This window comes from Idiotropiscis lumnitzeri, chromosome 1 (genome assembly GCF_059441095.1).
Source record: "Idiotropiscis lumnitzeri isolate Australia: NSW breed Sydney's pygmy pipehorse chromosome 1, RoL_Ilum_1.0, whole genome shotgun sequence".
NCBI classification, from domain to species: domain Eukaryota; kingdom Metazoa; phylum Chordata; class Actinopteri; order Syngnathiformes; family Syngnathidae; genus Idiotropiscis; species Idiotropiscis lumnitzeri.
The window spans coordinates 19670741-19692328 of NC_142391.1; the positions used below are offsets into that span (position 1 = coordinate 19670741).

The 21588-nt window shown below is 38.8% G+C and overlaps 2 protein-coding genes across 5 annotated transcripts in view; both read right to left on the minus strand.

Moving 5' to 3' along the window:
* dicer1 (dicer 1, ribonuclease type III) overlaps positions 1–5688 on the minus strand; it is a 38588-nt gene extending 32900 nt beyond the window's left edge. Inside the window, exons 1-7 of one of the 2 annotated variants that reach the window (XM_088316896.1) lie at positions 5388–5688; positions 3142–3233; positions 2833–3030; positions 2421–2583; positions 1343–1473; positions 587–721; positions 29–189 (exon numbers count right to left, since the gene is read on the minus strand). In XM_088316896.1, the coding sequence (XP_088173022.1) occupies positions 29–189; positions 587–721; positions 1343–1473; positions 2421–2583; positions 2833–2946 (704 nt within the window). In that variant the 5' untranslated portion in view covers positions 2947–3030; positions 3142–3233; positions 5388–5688. Of the gene's footprint in view, positions 1–28; positions 190–586; positions 722–1342; positions 1474–2420; positions 2584–2832; positions 3052–3141; positions 3234–5387 lie in introns of both variants that reach the window. The other variant, XM_088316978.1, reaches the window with a different exon arrangement.
* Positions 5689–11506: 5818 nt separating this feature from the next.
* The window catches only part of clmna (calmin a), a 13250-nt gene continuing 3168 nt past the window's right edge, over positions 11507–21588 (minus strand). Inside the window, exons 3-13 of one of the 3 annotated variants that reach the window (XM_088317260.1) lie at positions 21137–21232; positions 20955–21038; positions 20741–20833; positions 18672–18862; positions 18367–18560; positions 18202–18284; positions 16200–18089; positions 13545–13714; positions 12621–12702; positions 12455–12516; positions 11507–11838 (exon numbers count right to left, since the gene is read on the minus strand). In XM_088317260.1, the coding sequence (XP_088173386.1) occupies positions 11715–11838; positions 12455–12516; positions 12621–12702; positions 13545–13714; positions 16200–18089; positions 18202–18284; positions 18367–18560; positions 18672–18862; positions 20741–20833; positions 20955–21038; positions 21137–21232 (3069 nt within the window). In that variant the 3' untranslated portion in view covers positions 11507–11714. Of the gene's footprint in view, positions 11839–12454; positions 12517–12620; positions 12703–13544; positions 13715–16199; positions 18090–18201; positions 18285–18366; positions 18561–18671; positions 18863–20740; positions 20834–20923; positions 21039–21136; positions 21326–21588 lie in introns of those variants that run through there. The other 2 variants (XM_088317183.1, XM_088317101.1) reach the window with 2 other exon arrangements.

A 21588-nucleotide genomic window follows, 5' to 3' on the forward strand; every position in this document is an offset into this window, starting at 1 on the left:
CATCGTAAATATAATTGTATTATCGGACCTGTCAAGAACTACAAGGTCAGTGGCAGTTTCAGCATTGCTCTTGAGGATTTGCTCCAAATTCTGGATTTTCTGCTCAAGATCTGATGGGTCACACTTTCCATTCAAAATGGAGGCTGTGAGACCAAGAATACGAGGATTGCATAAGCTGCCATCGAAAAGCTGCACATAGTGACAAATAGAAAAAAACAGCGTGATCATTTTCAAGCCATCCCATTAAAAATTGACATGATTCAGAAATGCATTATATTGTCATCTATTTACAATTCCGGTCAGTCCATGCATGCTGTGTTTACAAATTTTTGACCAATCTAAAGAATTGCTCTCTTTGACGATGCAATTTTATTTTTTTGCAACAAATGCCATTTTTGGCACCTCCTGAAAATTTATGATTTTGGAGGTATGAGGATTAACCCAACGCCAGCAAAAACAATCATTTACAATTTGAAAAAATCCAAGTGTGTGCCAGGCCTAATTTAGCCAAGTACTTGCAACAAATCTGCACAAAATTAACACAAAAACCATCAAATTCCGATTATAATAATGCTTACAGACTCACCTTCATAATCTCACAGTAGGGATGATTTGTGATGGCGAGATGACAATCATCAAAAACCACCAAGTTGATTTTTGACAAAGGTAACATTTGATTCCTCAGTATATGCAGGAATATATGGCAAGTCATTACCAGCACCTACAACATAAAAAAAAAAAAAATCAGAATGACAGAAGAGAAAAGTATGTGTCAATGTAAATTGGTCCACAAATTAGTCCAGATCAGTCTCAGATTAAGTTTTAAGCGCAATTTATCTGATTTTATTGCATATTAATTTCAGAAACAGCCTCTTGGCACCACTGGCTTGAGGGCAGTTCTTCAGAGTACTAGTTGTGACCTTAGATTATTACAGTCTTGATTGTAGAACATCCATCCACCCATTATCCGTACTGCTTCTCCTCACAATGGTTGCCGGGGTGCTGGAGCCTTTCTCAGCTGTTTTTGGGCAGTAGGCGGGGTATGCCCTGAACTGGTTGCCAGCCAATCGCAGAGCACACATAGACGAACATCGATCGATCGATAGGTAAATAGATAGACCGATCGATAAATAGGTTGGGACCACCGAGATACAGTATACTCTGTCAAGAGTGATGATACAGTGTTTGCTGTAAATTCCACATTTTCAAGGAGTTGCAATATTTGAAACCGATTGGAGAAAAGAAAAGAAACATAACACACAAATGGAAGACCATCTGTGCTATTAGACAACATAACTGGTATTTGAAAGAACACATCGGAAATAAGACCTAATCCACATACCTGTTTCCTGATTATCTTTTCGCTCCACTGATGGTGAGTCCATGTTGAAGTTTCCTCCACATCTGAGTACTCTCCCACTTGGAGGTCAGAGTGAGTCCTGACTGCAGCTGCTTGCTGAACAACGGACGAGGCTGCAAAAAAAATAATGACTCGGTTGAAATTTATGTACAAAACAATAAGATGTTTAAATAGAATTGTGTCAGTTCACAGCAGTCTTCAGCACAAAACCACAATCATTTTCAAACACAAATGGAGGGCTTAATAAAAATCAGATTAAAGAAAGGTCATTCACTTCGGATGTCCCGATCCAATCACGTGATCAGTTATCGGCGTGATTAGGTTGTTTTCAGCTGATTTTTGGGAAATTTTACATGTCACAACGTAACCAAACAATGCCAGGATGGCCGAGTGGTCTAAGGCGCCGCGTTCAGGACCCAGTCTCCCCAGGAGGCCTGGGTTCGAATCTCGAATTTCCCCATTGTGGGACTAATAAAGGGCAAATTATTATTATTATTATTATTAAATCCAAAGATGTCAATACGTAGTCAAATGGAACAGTAATCGCCTAATTGTATATTACACAATGTTAGCTTTGAGGCAGCGGCGCCATATTGTTGACAAATAAAAATGAGACTAAATGTGGTTTGCAGAATAAAAACTACGCTAAAATGCCTCTTCATTTTTGTTGACCAAAACAAGACGTGACAAAATCTCTGTTCTCTGTACGTCGTCTATTCTCCAATCATGAAGAGCGATACATTATTTGGATCAAAATAAGATGTAACTTTTGGAAAATGACCTTCTACACACCCAACAAGCCCTGCTACCCCCGAGATCGACGTTTACATATTGTTGCCTGAAGTGCGCCATCAGTGAACACCCGTGTAAAAGCCACAGATCTCAAGGCTCAAATTTGCTCTTCTGGTTTTAGAGGGTGGTTCTAAAGTCGTCCAGCTTTCTTTATTTATTTATAAATGTCTACAAAACCAAAGACAAATGCAATGAAAAAGGTCTTTGGCATTGAATTAAATGGCAATGGGGGCACACAAAAACAGCATGAACTGGATTTTGAAAGTACCTGAATTGACAAGAAATACAGTCCTCTTCGCATTTCCTTGGTATTGTCCCCGGATTTGGTGGGAGAGCTCCTTTGTTAGGAGAACTGCAATAAATGTCTTCCCTGAGCCAGTATTTAAGCAGACAATGGTATTATGTTCAAGAGCTGCTTCAAGAAGTTCAACCTGCAAAAGAAGTTTCAAGACATTAATGAGATGAATGAGAAAAGAAAAGGCAACAAAATCTAACTTTATAACAAAATATAAGAACTTCTGCAATAAAATTGAATTTCATACCATCGTCAGTTAACTCTAGCGCTAACGATCACATATCGATCGTAGCGTTTAAGCAACGATCTCTCTCTCACTCACTCACAACAAGAAGCAAACAACAAATTCAGCTAACATAATTGATGAAAAGTTATAACGGCTTGCCTGATATTTTCTAGGTGTATAGATATTATCGTGGATCGCCTCCTGCTGCCATGGAAGTCCAAAAAAAGGCCCCATGGGAGATGTGGCTGGGGTGACAAGCTTCAGGCCTGCCATTCTTCAAACAGATGGAGAAGAGTGGGCAGAACTCCTCCCGTCGTCCACTTTATTTTATTTCATATCGGAGTTTTCACAAATTCACTAGAAACGTAGATTATGAGACTGTATTAAAAACAGAAAAACAGGTGGCAGATAAAATAAAGCAATGGAATTTAGAAATATTATACAAAATCTATCTGAAAATATACTTACAAGTAGTAATCCTGAACAGAATCTGTATTAGGAAATACTTAATCTTGGTTCCATGATAAAATCTCTTAATGCTTACTCTTCCATGAACATGCCTGTGGAACACAAATACATGATTGTAAAATAATGCATTTGTGATATTGTCATTGAAATACTTTAAATCTACTTCGTGATAACACTTTTTTTTAATCAGGAACAGAAAAACAATCAGCAAGACCTTACTTTTGACATAAAATAGACAGCTATCACCGGATGAAATTATATGAACTACTTTGGACTTTATCAGGTGGCAGTGGGGGTGACTGCATGGTTAGCATATCCGCTTCCAAGTTCTGAGATCGTAGATTCAAATCCAGGCTCCGACCTTCCAAAGTGGAGTTTGTTCTCGCCCTTTACCTGCATGGGTTTCCTCTCACATTCCCCCAAATTTAGCGAAAGCTTAATTGAAGACTAAATTGACTGGAGGGTTGAATCTTTTGGTTCTATTATAAATACAATAAACTTTCAAGTGATCACTTGAAACGCAGGAATCTATTTAGTGGATCACTTGTGCTTGAATATTTGCCTTTTAGTTTGTGATATACTCATCTGTAACGGAGCAGCTCCGTCAATAAGCACTGGACATGATTACGGTGATGCTAGTGCGCACCAAGCGTACGTGCACGTATCATTTCCAGACTGATTCCTTCATTTCTACCCCCGTTTAATACACACATTGGACACCACGTCAATCCCACGTCATTTCCAGTTTTCGTAGACCAACCGAGGGTGCACACTTGTTGTTTTACTTTAGTTTGAAGCATACATTGACGCACACACACAGACACGCACGCGCTCGAGCATGAGCAACTTAACACTCACCAATTACGAGACACTGCAGATAACAGACACGACACATGCACAAGCACCATTGATGAAATCCAAACAGGGGTGGCTTTTGCATTGTTTAAATATTTTTTTTTTGCATGTGTTAAATGGTCAGGCGACTGAAAATTAATTGAACTCATTTACTACCATTGACGGCTAAAGACGTCAAAGATACATTTTTTTTTACTCGGCTGACATGCACACAACGCTGCAAGTCATTTCGTGGGAAGTTTGGAGCTTAATGTCCTACCTGTCGTTTCTTCAGTTAAAAGTGGGGAGCACTTAATATTTTTGTATTCATTCAGTCTTATTTGACTTTTTCATTGCCGCAAAATACTTTTGACGTGTTTCTGTTGAGCACACTACTCACACAGTGAATGTATGCCACACTCGTTTGATATCGCCATTAAACGTTATGTTTGTAAACACCTATGCATAAACATTTTCTAAATGGGTAAATTCACCTGCCAGAATGTCCTACCTACTTATATGTCTGCATATAACATACTCTATAAATAAAACTGTCAGGACGCCCTACCTGCTTGTGTCTATGTGTATTTTACTCAGGGATTTTTCTTTTTTAAAGTTCTACCTGTATGCATGTAAACAAAATCTGAAAGCGCACGGTAGTATTTTAGTTGTCAAATTAGCCTCTGGTAGAATGTTTAGCATGGGTAGGACATCTTGACAGATCAGGCTGTCAAATCAGCCTCTGGAAGGACATTTTGGCAGGACAACGGTCCTCGAGGAATGTCGTCTATTAAGTCGACGTGCTGGTCTGAAAAAAAAAAGTGGTATCGAAAATTCTTTGTAAAAACTATGAAGAATCAGATTCTCTTTTCTGTAATAATACACATAAATCATTTTTTCTCTGTGCTTTATTTCTTTGCATAGATATTCATTTATTTATTTATTTAAATACCAAACACATGGCAGCTAACTTTAATAGATGAGTTTGTTTCATCAAAGTTCCGTGTTAGAAAAAGGTAAATGGTTGGAAGATGATTTGTCATACAGCTCCGACACCACAAATTGTCTTTAGATAAACACAATGAATTATAACAGTGGCAGTTTAACGCAGCGAAATTTGCTAGCACGGCTAGCAAAAATACCAAAGAAAAAGTATCGCTATTGACAATCTCAGTGGGTAAGTGAAAAATATGCCTGTCGGTTATTCATACGCGCAACTACGTCATTTATTCAAATACAATGAAAGGCAGTTTAACCCTAAATATAAACAGACGCTAGGCATTCTGCACATTTCCTACAGCTACCACGCAGCTTCAACATATTAGCTAGCGAGCTAGGTAGTTTATTGCTAGCAAAGCCAACAACTTTGGCTGGGTACCCTAAAAGAAAAGACATACGTAGCACAACCTCACCTGTTACGTGTTCAGTTGATCCAGAATATTTTATTTGAAACCCGTGTCTTCTCATTCACTCTACAATGCCAATTTGTGTGTCCACTTAGCCACCACTGTAGTAACATTTCCTGTGACCTGCTCCCTAGCTACGACCAAACATTAACGTAAATTGCGTACTCTGCAGCACTTACACAATAACCACATCCAACTGAATTCACCAAGAATATCCGTAAAGTGTTCGCGCTGCCATCCTCGGACGTATATAAAACCTGGAACCTCTACGGAAAGCCCAATCTCGTAACCTTTATGTCACCTTTCATTCACCATTGTTGGATTACGTTGCAGGTTAAATAGAGCTGAATGTTTCCTTTCCAAGATAGAAAAGGGCATCATTGTTTCAAATTAATACTACTCCACTTTTCCTAATTTACGTCATCGCCCGACGACCCGTTTTGATGACGTAATTCGTTAGCTCGCGGAATTTACCTGCAAAATATCCGTTTAATAATCAAATGGGAAAACATAAAGACACTAATTCTTGTATTTGTAAATGATCACAGGTAATTTTGTTCATTGATGTTGGAATTGGGAAAAGGTGTTTATAATTTTATTTCTGTTTTACTGGAACCACACTTTCCTTTTGCTTTGGACTTCTTGACCAACCACTTTAGACAAAAAGATAACGGTTTTGTTGTTGTTGTTTTTAAATGAGTGTTAAAACATTTAAGTCAGTCGTGAAATTCAAGTATGGGCACGTTGGTGTCATCTGGAACCTACACTTGTTGCATTAAATGTTCTGTCGGGAAAATAAATAAATAAATGTTGCCGTCGTCAATACACGGGCTCTGACCGCTGCGCATGCGCAGACGCTCACCCGTTCTGATCTTTTTTTAATTTTATTATTATTAACTTTATTGAACATTGACAATTATTAACACTTACAGAGGACAACACATAACTGGTACCAGCATGTCAACCAAATATATATATATGTATATATATATATATATATATATAAAAGACAAAAAAGGGGATTCATATGAAAAAAAATAAAAGTCGGCATTTCCATTCAAAAAAGTCAAGTCAAGTCAAGTCAATTTTATTTGTATAGCCCTTAATCACAGACAGTCTCAAAGGGCTTTACATAGCCACAATCGACATCCCCGATCTTAACCCCCAGGAGGGCAAGGAAAAACTCACAAAACCTCATTAGGGGAAAAGTGAGAAACCTTGAGAAGGGACCACAGATGGGGGAATCCCCCTTCCAGGATGACCAGGCTGCAATGGATGCCAACTGGGCAACATTTGACACATACAATGATGCTATGCAATAATAGATGAGATAATATAAGAGTCAATTGAATGAAGTGCTGCAGGAAGATGACTTCAGTGGAGTGGGTCCTCATCCAGGGCCGTAATATCCATGGCAGCATATCCGAAGATGAGCCTTCGATCTTGTACCGGTCAGTTGGTGTAAATTCAGTACAGCCACTTCCAAGTGAATCGCCATCACCTAATTCGGGGAATTGGGAACAGAAAAGAAAGAACAGAAATAGCAAACAGGCCAACAAGTAGTTCAATGAAGTGCTGAAATATAAGGAAATCAGAAAAGGCGCTGCATGAAGACGACTTCGGCAGAGCAGGTCCCTTCCCGGTTCGTCAGTGCCGTAATCTTCAAAGCATGTCCCCATCACCTAATTCCCAAGCAGGGGAAGGAGGGGGCAGAAAAGAGAAGAAGCGGCAGTAAACAGGCCAACAAATAATTAAATTAGATGCTAAAGTATATAAATAAATTGATCAAATGTCGCGCTGCAGGAAGACGACATCACTGGAACAGGTGCATGCCCAGTTGGTCAATGCCTTAAACTTCCTAGTGGGTCACCGTCACCTAATCCCCCAGCCGGGGGAAAAGGGGGCAGAAAAGAAAACAAAAGAAAAAAAAAGCGGCAGTAAACAGGCCAACAAATATTTCAGCTAAATGCACAAGAGTATAAATGCGTCTTTAATAGTGTTTTGAACATTTCTACTGAGGTGGCGCCTCTAATATCTGAGGGAAGTGCATTCCAAAGCATTGGTGCCCGAATAGAGAACGCTCTAGAACCTGCGGACTTCTTTTTGGCTCGCGGGATCACTAAAAGACCAGCATTTTGTGAGCGAAGGTTTCGGGACGGAACATATGGTACCACGAGGTCAACGAGATAAGAAGGTGCTAAGCCGTGCAATATTTTAAAAGTAAGTAGCAGAACTTTAAAATCACATCTCAAGTGGACCGGAAGCCAATGCAAATTGGCTAATATCGGGGTAATATGATCAAACTTTCTCGTCTTAGTTAAGAGTCTAGCTGCTGCATTTTGAACTAACTGCAGACTTTTAATACTCGACATGGGGAGACCCGAGAGCAAAGCGTTACAATAGTCGAGGCGAGATGTAACAAACGCATGGATTAAGATTTCCGCGTCACACGTTGATAGAATTGGGCGAATTTTAGCAATGTTACGCAGATGAAAAAACGCAGTTCGAGTAATATTTTTAATGTGCATTTGAAAAGACATAGTTGCGTCAAATATAACACCGAGATTTTTTGTTGAATCCTTTTGGATAATATTACATTTATCGATATTCAGAGTGGTGTCTTTGAAAAGGTACCGATGACGCGCTGGTCCAATGATGAGCATCTCGGTTTTATCTGAGTTAAGACGCAAAAAATTGAAAGACATCCATTGTTTAATTTCGGCAAGGCACGCCTCTAATTTATAGCAGTCGCGGGGATTCGTTATATCCAACGGCATGTATAATTGCGTATCATCAGCGTAACAGTGAAAACTAATGTTATATTTCCGTATAATATCACCAAGCGGTAGCATATAGATGCTAAACAATAGAGGTCCAAGTACCGATCCCTGCGGAACTCCACATATGATCTTACAAAGATCCGAAGTCGTATTGCCATGAATTACACGGTGCGTCCTCTCCGACAGATACGAATTAAACCAAGAAAGCGCTGAACCTGAAATGCCAACACACGTTTCAAGGCGTTTTAATAATATGTTATGATCAACGGTATCAAAAGCGGCACTAAGATCGAGTAAGAGTAATATTGATGAGGTGTCGGCGTCCATAGCTATGAGAAGATCATTAGTAACTTTAGCAAGGGCCGTCTCAGTAGAGTGGTCGGCTCTAAAACCCGATTGGAAAAGTTCAAATTGATTATTAACAGTCATATATTCATTAAGTTGTTGCGCTACGACTTTTTCAAGAATTTTTGCAATAAACGGAAGATTTGAAACCGGCCTATAGTTGATGAGACTCTCTGGGTCAAGGTTTGGTTGCTTAAGTAACGGTCGGATAACGGCGGTCCTAAAAGCTGCTGGTACTACACCCGTGGTAAGTGATAGATTAATTATATTTAAAACAGACGGTCCTAGGGTCGTAAACAGTTCTTTAATTAGTTTGCCAGGAAGCGGATCGAGCAAGAAAACAAGAGGGCATAATTGATATAATTTAAAACAATAGATATATACCACCATATTTTCTCACATAGTTGCTATGTTTCAATTTTTTTAAGGCATAAGAAAAACCTTTTAAAGCCAATCATAAATCCTGGGAAGGAAGGCTTACTATTTCTCCATTTGGCACTATGTATATAGTATTTACCCAACAACAAATAATGTTAATCAATTCCGAAACAGAAAGTCATCCATACAGAAAATAATGACATCATTCAAATTGTGAAACATTATTCCTTTTCAATGCCAACCAATTATTCATATCAGTCCAAAAGCATTGAAAAACAGTGTTAAAGGAAAACAAATGATCCAAAGTTTTATCATCGCAGAAGGGACAGTTCTCTACCTCAAATTTAAATCTTTTCTTAAAAAATTCACCCACCACAAGATAAGATTTCATTTATGATTTTGAAATTTTTCTTACTTTTGGCAAATTTTTTCATCGTTTGTAAATTATTTGTTGACTAATTTAGCTGAATTTAACCCCTGCCAAACGGTCCCTCTACCATAATCATGAAATATTTTGGCTTTAAACTCCTTACCAATTAATCACATTTTTCATCAACCAAAACACATTTTTCAATCAATAGTCTTGGTAATACCCTCCAAGCATTATTATACATAAAAAAACTAAACTAAATGGATCACTGGCACTTACAGATTGAAGATTGTGTCATATTCTTTTTTAGAACAATTCAACTGAACTCTGATTGAATGCGATGACATACAAATGTCAAACAATGAGAGTATGTTTGTTCTTGTTTTCACGTTGTGAATATTTGGGTGTCATGGAAAAGTGCTGTATAAACTAAATGCATTTTAAACAAATAAACCGGCCTTAGGTGAGCAAGAACAAAAGATCACAAACTATTTTTATTTTTTGACTTTTGCTTAATTGCTTTTGTCATTCAGAAAACTTTGCATATTTCTGTTGTTATATTGTATTTAAAGTTTTCTTCGATGCTGCACACTTCTGTTCTGTAAAATAAAAGATTTCCGATCTTAGTGTTTTCGTTCCGGACAGTGTTTGACGGACAAAGCAGACGAGACAAGTTAATGTCAAAGTATTTTATTTGTTTACGTCACTGACATCTAAAGCTCTGATTAAATGATGTGTGCGCCACACCATAATATTTTAATGTAAGATAAGGTCTCTCTCTCTCGTAAGGAGGGATGTTTCTCAACCAGATCCTGATGAAATACAAGTCATTTTACTTTGTTGTTACTTTGTCTCAACTTGATTGGAATTGGGGTTTGCACTTCCTTCTTTTCATGTGTGTAATTTAGTTTGGCTTCTTCATCTTACAAACCAAACCAGGGATTAATCAAAGGCATTATTTCAGAAACAAACACATTTTCACTGTGAGAAGTTGTGCTTTATCCCTCAAATATCTGAAGCAGTTCCAAACACTTTTTGCAGGCCCCTTATACCAGTAAAAAAGCAAAGGAAAAATCTTGCTTCAGCTGCATTGACTCCGCCATGAGCCAGAACTATTGTAATTTGCTTCAAAGCCATAATGACAAATAAACAAGGAGAGCAGATAACATGCGCTTTGTCAGCGGAATGCCACGCTAAGTCAAGAAATAAATGTGCCATTATAAACAAATTAACAGAATAACTACTACACATTATTGAATCATGCAGTAGCATTTCTAATGTAAACATCACACACAACTTTGTGTTAGTGCTGAAGCTAGCACAATAGCTCAAAGTACAAGGTAAGACTTCAATCTTATATAGACCAAATAAATTAAGTTCTTCAGAGTCACCATGGCAGTGATAAAGCAATAAATTGCCTTTAATGCAGTACACGAAGCATACAAATCGGACATTTTTAAAGCCAAAGCAGAAGTTCTGTTGAATGAATTTAAGCGAATGTTGACTAAATATATTCAGAGTTTCAAATCCATTTTCAATCACAGCATTTGCCAAGTTGAGACCCTCTCATTTATTCTCTCACAATTTCAGGAGAAGGCCGACAGTTACCGTAATTATCCAGCACTTACTTGAATACTCAATGACTCCTTCACAAATGATAATAAGGTTTTCATCAGTTGCTTGTGTAACTAGGTCAAACTCAAGTCATTTCAAATTAAGGGTTCTCCTATATGAGCTGTGTTCTAAGCGATGTACATATTTTGTGAGAAAAGTTTGGGGATCGCTATAGAACATGACGTTGTCCTAGGTTGGGGGAAAGAAAGCAAAGGCATGCTTGGCTGAGTTTGCTTTGGAAGAACACGGAGAACTGGGAACGTGAAGCAGATCTGGTTTCCACTTTAGTTCAACCTCACACACTAATACGAAGCAAAAAAATAAAACAAACGTCTTTTTCTGTTTTGCTCTTGAATTTATATTTTTCTAATCAAAAAATATAGTTATATATCACAATTGGACACTCGTCTTTCTATTTACAATCCCATTCTCATCTCATGTAACAGCTTGTAAAAATAAGCAGGAATGCTCTCATATTATTAGAATGCGTCTACTTTAAATTGTATTATATACCACCTGGAATTGAAGGATGGTAACAGCTATCCTAATTATTAACTATCTGTGGAAAAATAATTTAATGACAATAATAATAATTTAACAGCAGTAAGATTCCAAAACTACACCAAAAGCTGCAGTGATTACTGTAAAACTGTTTATTTTATGCCAGCTCAAAAGCCTGCCATGTAAAATGCTTGACAAATGCATTCACTTTGAGGGGTACGGCTAAAAAATGTGGTCTTGACAGCGGTGTCCAGTATATATTTGTTATAATTGCAGATATATAACAAAAAGTGTGTATTTGTGTGCATGCGTGTGTTCGTGTGCACGCGTGAGGGTTGAGTGTCTTCAGTGGTTGATGTTGAACAAGAGACCAGGCAAAGTCTTCGGGTCCATTTGTGGCAACAGCCAAATGCAGTAGAGCATCAGCCAGAGAACAAACAGCAGATAAGGCTCCCAGCTCCCACTCCAGCTAAGCGCACACAAAACAGAAACGGAAACTCAGAAAGTTGTGCACAGTTTGTATTAATAGGTGGTTTGGGGAAACGGGAATTCAAATTATTATTATTTTTTTTTTTGTATATTGTACTCAATTTAATTGATTCAGTGAGACCGTTTGTTTTTGTTTTTCATTGCATCTCTTTTTGTATGTGAAATTAAAAAACAAAAATAAAAAGAAGAAAATGAAGCACCACCGAGATGGTCCCAAGAAGCAGACATCCATGATTAGTGTGTCACGTGTAGTCAGAGGTCAAGGGACGCTTGGCACTACGTACGCCCAAACATCCTTTTTTGACCAGACATGCCCACATTTTTAAACCTGGCGAGTTTTAGAAATTCATGACAAAGTCAGGCTTTAATTTGTTTTTCATAATCCCAATTAGGCATGTGTTTAATTTGACTGACATTTTGTACTCCAGTTTCCTCCCACATTCCAAAAACATGTGTGGTAGGTTGATTGGATGTTCTAGATTGGAGGATGGAGGCACACATGATGTCCCACTTGACTTGATCATCCAACATTAGCCTAAGGTACCCGCGTTCCCAGTGCACAAAAACAACGTTGGGACAACAGAAAATGTTCTTACCAAATTTCAGAGTCCCCATTCTTATATTTTCTGGAAAATGCCCTCATGGTCGTCTGATTGTTCTGCGAGTTGAGGGGAAAAAAGGTGTTCAGTATTTAAGAAAGCAGCCTGGCTTAATAAAGGAGAGAATGGAGTGGAAGCCAATCAAAGTAAAGCCAACTCTAACCTGAGAGAAATAAATTCCTTTCCTTTGACGCAAGACTGGAGGGATCAGGTTTTCATTCTCACAAGGAATTTTGGTGCCATCTCTGAAAGGAAAATTCACATCATTTGAGGCAGAAGTGCAAAGTTTTGTACTTATTTTCAGTCTCTGGAATATGTCATTAATTTGAGCTCCCTAAAGATATTAGTACCCACTATGTCATTTGTATAGTTCTTGGGCGCAAGTGCAGAAAGTGCCTTTTGTTAAAACCTATAGATATGCATGCAGCCTGTTTATTATCTTCCAGAAAACAAAAACGCTCACGATGGCTGAAAGCAAATCCACGATGGCAAAACCTATTTTTGTTCGTACACTGTAGTTTTATATTGAAAGAAAGTGGCTTTAGCGGCAAAAGTGAGATCATGTCTATTCTCGATAAATTCTTAAATAGATCAATCTTTTGAGTGATCCTTAATTAGTCTCTCCTTTTACAATTTACAATATTTTCCAACTGTCACCATTAGTTTTACTTATGATGTGAAATCTGCAAACACGCTAAAACTGAACTGATCTCACTGCAACTAATGCAAAAAGAAAGGAAAAAGTAATGAATCGCTGTTGCAACAAATGATATAAATATAATTTCTTATAACTGTATTCAAATCAAATGTACTCTTTTCTTGAATATGAATGAAGTCAAACATGATTAATTTGTTATTTATTCAACTATAGCGGTCTATAATCCACATCCCCTCGAGTTAAAGGCACCCTCACTCAGTTCTCACAAGGTCATTCTTCATTCATTCCGAGTTTACACGGTGCCCTTGTTCAGTACTTTTAAGGAAATAACAGAGCTAAGTCGGAAACTGTCCATTGCCACAACACTGGGCCACCCTTGGGTGAACATACCTTCTAAATCCACCGGGAATCTAAGAATAGAAAACCCACCTCATTGTCTCTGTGTTTTCTCTGGAAGAGTCGTGAGTATCTTGCTGAGTCTCGCTGATGTCACTGCAGTCAGGTGGAAAAACACTTCCGATAAGTCTGCCGATTTGCCCCCCAGGCAACTGGCACTGTTCCTTGCATTCAGAAGTCTTATGTTTGATCACAGACGTTACCTAATAAGAGCAAGACAAAAAAGAAAAACGGGTTGCATAAGATGGGCTGATAGAATAAGGCACAATCGAGTGAGAGACGGTAATCGACAAAGTGTGAGTTATGGTATGAGGGAGGTAGATAAAAACAGCGGAGCAAAAGCTAAAAAAAAAAAAATGGCTCCTGGAAATTGTGATTGACTGGTAACGACAATCACCATCCAATGTGTTAAAAAAAAAAATAAACACGGATCACAAACAATCTTCCAAACATTTATTTGCAAGCATCGGCCTGTTACATGCCATGAGTGGTCCAAGTTATCAGCCATATACATATTGTTTCACAACCGTAGTACCTCACAGTCTTTACAATTCCACGTGTACAACTAGATGAAATAGTCAAGTGTGCCATCTCCATTGCCAAAACGCCAATTGGGTCATGATTCGCTTCAGTGATTAGGAACTGAATGAGAAGCAAGCCCGTTCTCGAGAAAATAGTGCTAGGTAAGCTCGACGGGCGTTAATGTGGCAAAGTACACGTATGGACTTGGACAAATGAGTGAAGGATTGTTGTATTTGTGCCATTTCCCTTCATGCAAATAGGTGAAACACACTTTTCCTTTGTCTGTGACAAGAATTTGTGTGTTGCTCAAGCGTATGAAGACTTTTTCAACCCACTGTACACGAAACAAATATTCGTAGATCGAAGTGAAACATACAACCGGGGCTGCATCGTTAAATATTTCTAGGGTGCGCTGGAAGGACATTTATTTAAAAATTCCAAAATAAACTCATAAAATATTGATGATTTTGCCAAGACTGATGTGTGTGCAACGTTTCATGTGTTTTCGTACATATTTAGATCCCCCCCCCAAATCATCGTTGTTTTATTGGTAAATTATGTGTTGCCATGGCAACAACATTTTGTGAAAAATCACAAACATGAGGAATGCCTGAACACTCTTCTGGGAAAATATGAGGTAGACCTGGGTAACCTGCTCAGAGAAAAACGAAGAATAAAACGTATTTCCTTTCGCAAGGAGGTGGCGCTATGACGACCATAAAAAATAAGTTAGTAGATGCATTCAGGCCTTTGTTATCATTAAATGTGAAAAATTTCGAGAGGACAGGATCATCAGAGTCAAGTTACAGCGGCTTTTATCGCTACGGTGAATAATCAGACTTTGCACCAAAAAGTCACAGCATTCGGCATAGAGTGAGAACGTCTTGAGGCTTTCCAGACAAATTTTCAGTTGGATTCGATCAACAGGTTCGTACAGTATATTAAAATGCAAAAAGAAAAAAATACATTTCTAGTCATCACTAGGTGGCGCTATATGCGTCAGAGAATATCATCATCACTTAACTTAGCTTGTCATTATCTAGATGTCTTCAGGTCGAGTCTTACAGTATGTACACGCAAATTTTTGGATGTGTTTGGCGCATACGCAGGGGAGTTATTCAGCATTTCCTCCTTTATGGATAAACAAATATTAAACGCATACTTTGATACAACGCCCCAAGTCTTATCGTATTTTGCAAACTCAAAAGTTCATTTTTTTTTCCTGTTGTGGTCCCAGGTGTTAAGATGGTACAGCCGAACTTTGAAGTCATTCAGATGAATCCTCTCAGACAAGAGTGCAAATGTATGATCTATAAATATGCCAAAATTGCATGTTAAAAAATTCATAGCTCACTTCCTGTTGAGTTTAGACTATGGCTGCGATGGACTTTTTTGCACGTCTCCGGGTGCTACACGTGCCTGCCAATTTTCATAAGCCTGGGTCTCGCTTGTTGTTCATCTGTAAAGCATCCGCGAGTGTCTTGAAAGGGACCCTATCAATCTAGCGTATCATCATCAAAGTGTATAATTGACAGTTTCCCTTCAGTTCTCGTGGAATGCTTCTACTCTTTTTCAGTGTTATAGTTACTGCTAATGTTGGTTGAAAAGTCCAGACATGTTCTATGTCACTAAAATGTTGCAGTTCCAACATTTCTGAATTCTGTGTAGGACCTCATGCTGCTCACAAATGGAACTAAACTTCCAACCAAAGTCAAGTCAGTGCAGAGTGTAAATGTTTTTAAATCCAGGTTTAAAACTTTGTTGTTGTTTTTTTTCCTCATGCCTTTGATTAAGGTCTTTGAAACATTTGAAGTCTTTTTTTTTTGTAGTAAACTCACTCTTATTTCTTTACTTTAAGCTGTTTTTGTTCATCTGTTTAAATGTTGTCAATGTCAATACTGCATAATGGTAAGCTACTTTTGTTTTTTCTCTCCTTTGCTTCAGAATGTCATTAATTATCGTCTTTGTAAAGCTTCGAAGCGTTGTTGGTATCAAGCCCATTGAGTTGCCGTCTATGTGAATTGTGCCATCAATAAAGCTGCCTTGCCTTTTGTCCTTTTGAGGTTTCATTATCAATGAACTAAAAATGTATATCTTTTTATTCTTATGGCTGGTTTAATCATCAGACATAAAATCCATTTTAGAATGCTTGCAATTTTTACATACCGGTACGTTGGTGTCTTCATTTAACAACTTTCCAACAAAGTCTTCATCCATCAACTGAAGTGGTTGATCTTGAGGTATGGTCTCAGAAGCTGGAGCCGGCTCAAGAGCAGATAAACTCAAAACAAATGGCCCGCTCTGCGTCGTATGATCAAGTGGCTCCATGTGGTCGGTGGAAAAATCAATCATTTCTCCGGATGTACCAAGCGGTTCATAACATAAGTCATTATTGTGAGCGAGGGGTCGAAGCTTATCTGAATCAATTGAGTTCTGTTGAGGGTCATCTTGGTGTCCAGATGTGGGCATGTCTTCTCTCTTCACAGGATAACCTTCAAGTTGATTCTTTCTCATTTTTGGGTCTCCGTATTGGTTGTCCGAGTTCAAATTTACTTGACCATCTGGCCAAAGTGTTTGATCCACGTCAATTGATTCATTTGGTTTTTCCTCTCTTCTGTCCGACAATGAACACGCTGTTTTATCCCATTCTTCTTCCAATTGAAACACTGCATCAACATTTTCCCCTCCAAGACATTTTTGACAATACAATTGTCTTTCATTGACTTGTGAATCTGCTTCATGGTCCAGCGTGGTCTTGACAACACCCTGCTGCTCAAGCTGTTGGTCCGAATACGTTGCCAGTTCAGTTTTGGTACAGCAATGGGCTTGGTTCGTTTTATCACTTTCCAATTGATAGTCATCTCCACAGGATACAAATGTATCTGTATCACGGGGGACAATTTGGGGTTCATCATGATCTTCGGCTATCACAAAAGAATTTGGACCCATTTCTATATACTGACAATCTATTTTGTAACATTCATTTTCCTCTTTGACAGTTTGACAATCAATTATTTTTTCATGACTGTGTGAATGCCTCACATGGTCCATAACTTGCTCCAAACATTCCTGTTCCTGTTCTGATTCGAGGTTAGTACAGAGTTGTGGTTCACTTTGTGCATTTGCATGGGTAGCATCATCACTTTCTTGAAAGTCCGATCCAAATAATGGTCTCTTTACGGGAGGTTCTTCCTCTGTGGATGCTTCCTCTTTAAGAACATTATTTACTTCAATCTGTGGAACCTCACAATCTTTCTCATCTGACATTTCCAATGTAACATTTTTCAGCGGCTTTGGGAAAAAGTCTTTGGGATAGTTCTTGAACTCTCCCTCTATCTTTTCTGTAACCGCATTGGAATCCAACACGTTTCTTTCCATTTCTTCTCCCAGGACTTTTTCCGGTGTGTCATCCACAGAGTGAAGTGAACAAATACCTTCATCTATATATGACTCAGCAATGAACGGGTCATGTGTAATGGGGACAGATCCTCCATCGGAAGAGGTAACGTGCACATGGGTTGCACAGTACATATTCCAAGGTGTTGGTGTGCAATCACACAATGAACTTGGACTTTGACTCTCACAACATTTCACTGGAACTACTCCATCCTCGCTCTCCACCCAGGAATCGGGAGAGCTGATAGCAGAATCAACCATGACAGAGTCAGTTTTCACCAACTCGGGCAATGTCGAGTCAAAGAGAGAGTGGCTGTGGGTCAATTGTGGAGATTCATTGGTTAACTTGGTTAAGACTTCGGCGGGCTCAGCATTTTCTTCCGTACTCTTGGAGTTTTCTTTCATGCAGGTGGAATCCGCTAAGAAGTCTTCACTAAACCATGTGCGAGATATTGCTGGTGGAATGGATGGTGAACTGCCCCCTTTGTCCGCTGACGCAGAAGAAAATAAGATTTTGGGTGGGGGTGGTGCAGAGTCCATCTGGAACATGATGCATCTCTCTCTCACTCTGCCACGAGTCAGGGTAGCAGGGTCAGGGTCACAGATGTCAAGTCGACCCATAGAGAGACTTCTTTCGATGAGTGGGTAAGGCTCTCTTTGCTGAGGAAGTCAAAATTTAAAAAGTCACTTCAGTATTCATCAACAGATTCGTTTTTCGACACAACGTGACGACAGAAAAACAACATCCATGCACACGTTCAGGGATTTGTACCTCTTCGATGCCCGGGAAGTGCTGAAGGAACTGTGATACATATGTCATGATGGACTGTTCGTCTTGCGTGCTGATAGTCACATCTGGGGTAGAAACAACAAAGCATTTTCGGGTCTTTTTTTTTTTCCATATTATATTAGATTTACAAAAAAATCACTCCCACACCTTCAGGCTCCAGAAGGCGTGGGATCCCCAAGCTGTAGTGGGCAATCCTGAACGCATCTTCCAGATTTTCTCGTGCACTTCTCAGCAAGGCCCTCCTCATGTCTACCAGGCTGGGGTCAATGGACTTGATAACTGCAAGGAAAGCAAGACCACTTGTCCAACTCTTCCCAAAGTCGTGAATCGCCACACCATACCTTGGGAACAAGAGTGAACATACAAACTGATCAATGGTTGCTCACAACTAGAAAAAAAAATAAAAATACGATAAAGCGAATTTAGACTTCGGGGGGGGGGACCGCACTCACTTGCGAGTTTGTTTCTGTACCCACTGCAGCAGTTTTTTGAAGGCTTTGCTGTGTTCTATAGTGGTTGTGGTCGCCATATGTCTTCCAGCTAATGATGTGTTGCAGTTGGACAGGTCCGAGCTGGTCGGTATGGACGACAAGCTGGAGGTTGAGGGGAACTGGCTCCGTATGTTACCAGTCAACTCCTTAATCTGCCAGAATAAGGAGAGCGATATGATATCATGATAAATGGATTGTAATTGATTGCCCTATTGGTGATTTGAGGTGACTTGTGAAAAAAACAATCAAACATATGGATTGAAATCCAAACATATCCATCTTAAATTTGTAATGAAAGAAGTGAATGAAGAATTGTATTGCATTTATATTATCCCATTCCGAATGTATATTGAAATTCATTTTTTGGAATCCAACATATGAAAGATTTAGTCGCAAATCTGCTTGGCAAACTGCATCTTCTCTTCATCCAAAGTATGTTGATGTTGGCATGTTGATGTTAGGCAAATGATAATTCCAAGGTAAAGGACCATTCCGGTGCATATGCACCTCATGCATCTAGGTAATTTTTTTTTTTTTAACAATAGGTGTCAAACTTCCGTCCTGGAGGGCTGCTTTCCTGCATGCTTTCAATCTCTCCCGGCTGCAACACACCTGATTCAAATGATCAGCTCATCAGCAAGCTCAGAAGAAGCCTGATAAGTATCCTGCTCATTTGAATCAGGTGTGTTCCAGCCGGGAGAGCTGGAAAACAGGACCGGTGTTTGACACCTGTGCTGTAGATGGAGACGATACATGGCAATAAAGAGGACTCACATCTCCCTCAGACAAAGATGTCAAAGTGAGCAGCCGAGCTAGTTAACCATTAAGAAATTGTCTACGGTATGCCTGCCCAAAGTTCAACTACTACTACTACTATGAAAAAGCAGCTTCATAACTCCCCTAGAATTAGAGGAGACAATTGAAATTGAAATATTCTCTTTCTGTGCTCTCTCTCTCTCCAAGGCATTGGATTGGGATGGTATACATACTGTGAACCAGGTGTCACTAACGTGTTAACTGCAGACACCAGGTACCATGGACCTCATGAGTAGCCCTGTTCTAAAAATAATTCACCAGTGATGGCACGTTGTGATTTCTTACTAATGTCGGAGAAATTATCGTTTGAAAATATAAACACTTGCAGAGACTTTGAGAAATAAAGTGTTGAATATTGACAATTATATCAGGCTGTCACTATCAAATATTTTTAGAATTGATTATTCTATCGATTATATCATTGATTAATCGAATAACCGTGTGAAATTTTATTTTGCATGAAAGTGCATCACAAAACCATTTTTCTTTCCTGATTAGAATTTATCAATTAATTATTGTTGATTATTATGTACAACAATTAAGCAACATAACACAAGTGGGATTGATGTTGTACTCAACCTTTTGAAACTAATTCAGTTCCTGGTTCGGTCATTGTGTTCCAACGTAAAAGCATATGTTTGCAAATGTCTTCGTTAAACACAAAATATAATCAGTCGGTTCTCATGAAGGATTTCTGAAGTGAGAGAATAAAGTCGAAAAATTGCTGTAAAAGAATTTGGATAATGTTAAGCTAAACAATGACTCAACATTATTGCACGATTATCAAAATAGTTGTCGATTATTAAGAATCGATGAATAAAATACATTTTGACCACTCTACAATTATCTATCTTACCTTGATAAATCATTAACACCATCAGTGTATTCATATAGCTTTAAGTCATTAATTATGAATAATTACCATCAAGGTAATTTGAGCACATTTCTCATTTCAGAAGTGTGTATCCAACTGATCGCCAATTGCGTTAATCAGTACCCAAGGAGTAGCTCTCACTTTGAAAAAGTTTGGTGACCCCTTCTGTAAACTATTCAGTGTGCTCTGTTTCCATGGACTTTGGTGAAGGAAGTGCAAAGCCTATGAGAACATTTTTGTCACACTTGACCTCTTCCTGAGGGCAACGACAGAAAGAAAGCAGGGATGGAAAGAGTAAGCACAAATGAGGTAAGTGTTAAATAGAAAAAAGGATGAGAACCTGGAAAAAGAGAATGATGTTCCAGATAAGTCCGAGGATGATGGATGAGTTTCCATCAACAACATCAGCAGCATCAATACTGACAAGCTTTACCTGTTGAGCAGAGTGTGCACACAACATTGATTTAGCGATTTTGCACGTATTAACACTTAAGCAATAATATTTCAAAAGTAGGATTCTCACATTTTGGGGATAATTTAGTTGTGGCACTCACATTTCTCTCCTCAAGAAAAGACAAAACTTTGGCAATATTGTTAAGTCTGAAGATACGATGGGATGATTTCTTGAACCCCTGAAGCTGGACAATGAGGTGAAATATTGACAGCAACAAAACAAATATTATTTTCTGGTAATATGCAAAGATTTTATTGTACAAATGAAGAGTAAGAGACGAACCAGCTTGCAGCCAGAAAGCTCCTCCAGAAGAGCCATGAGGATACGTCCATCCTGGATATCTTGGAAAAGGTCTTGGACTTCAATCGGCGGATTACACTGAAAATGGATGAAAACGTAAAAATACACAACATCAATGGTTATATCGGTGCTTTCAACAATACACACATTTTTCATTTCGCAACGACAGAAAATAATGGAGCGTCAAAGCTGCGTGTTTTTTACGGCGCTTTTATCCCCTCAAACTCCCCAATAAGAAGCGGCATGCTATTTGTGGAAAGGTTACACTAATCAATCAGCTCAGAAATGGTTAAAAAAGTGGCGCATGCGCATCCACATCACACAAATATCCAGAATCCATGAGTTCCTGCTTTCCCAGCTGCGTGCGAATACGAGGTGCTAAGATAACCTAGTTTGCACAATGTCTATGCGGTGCAGCATTGGAGAACGGCTCC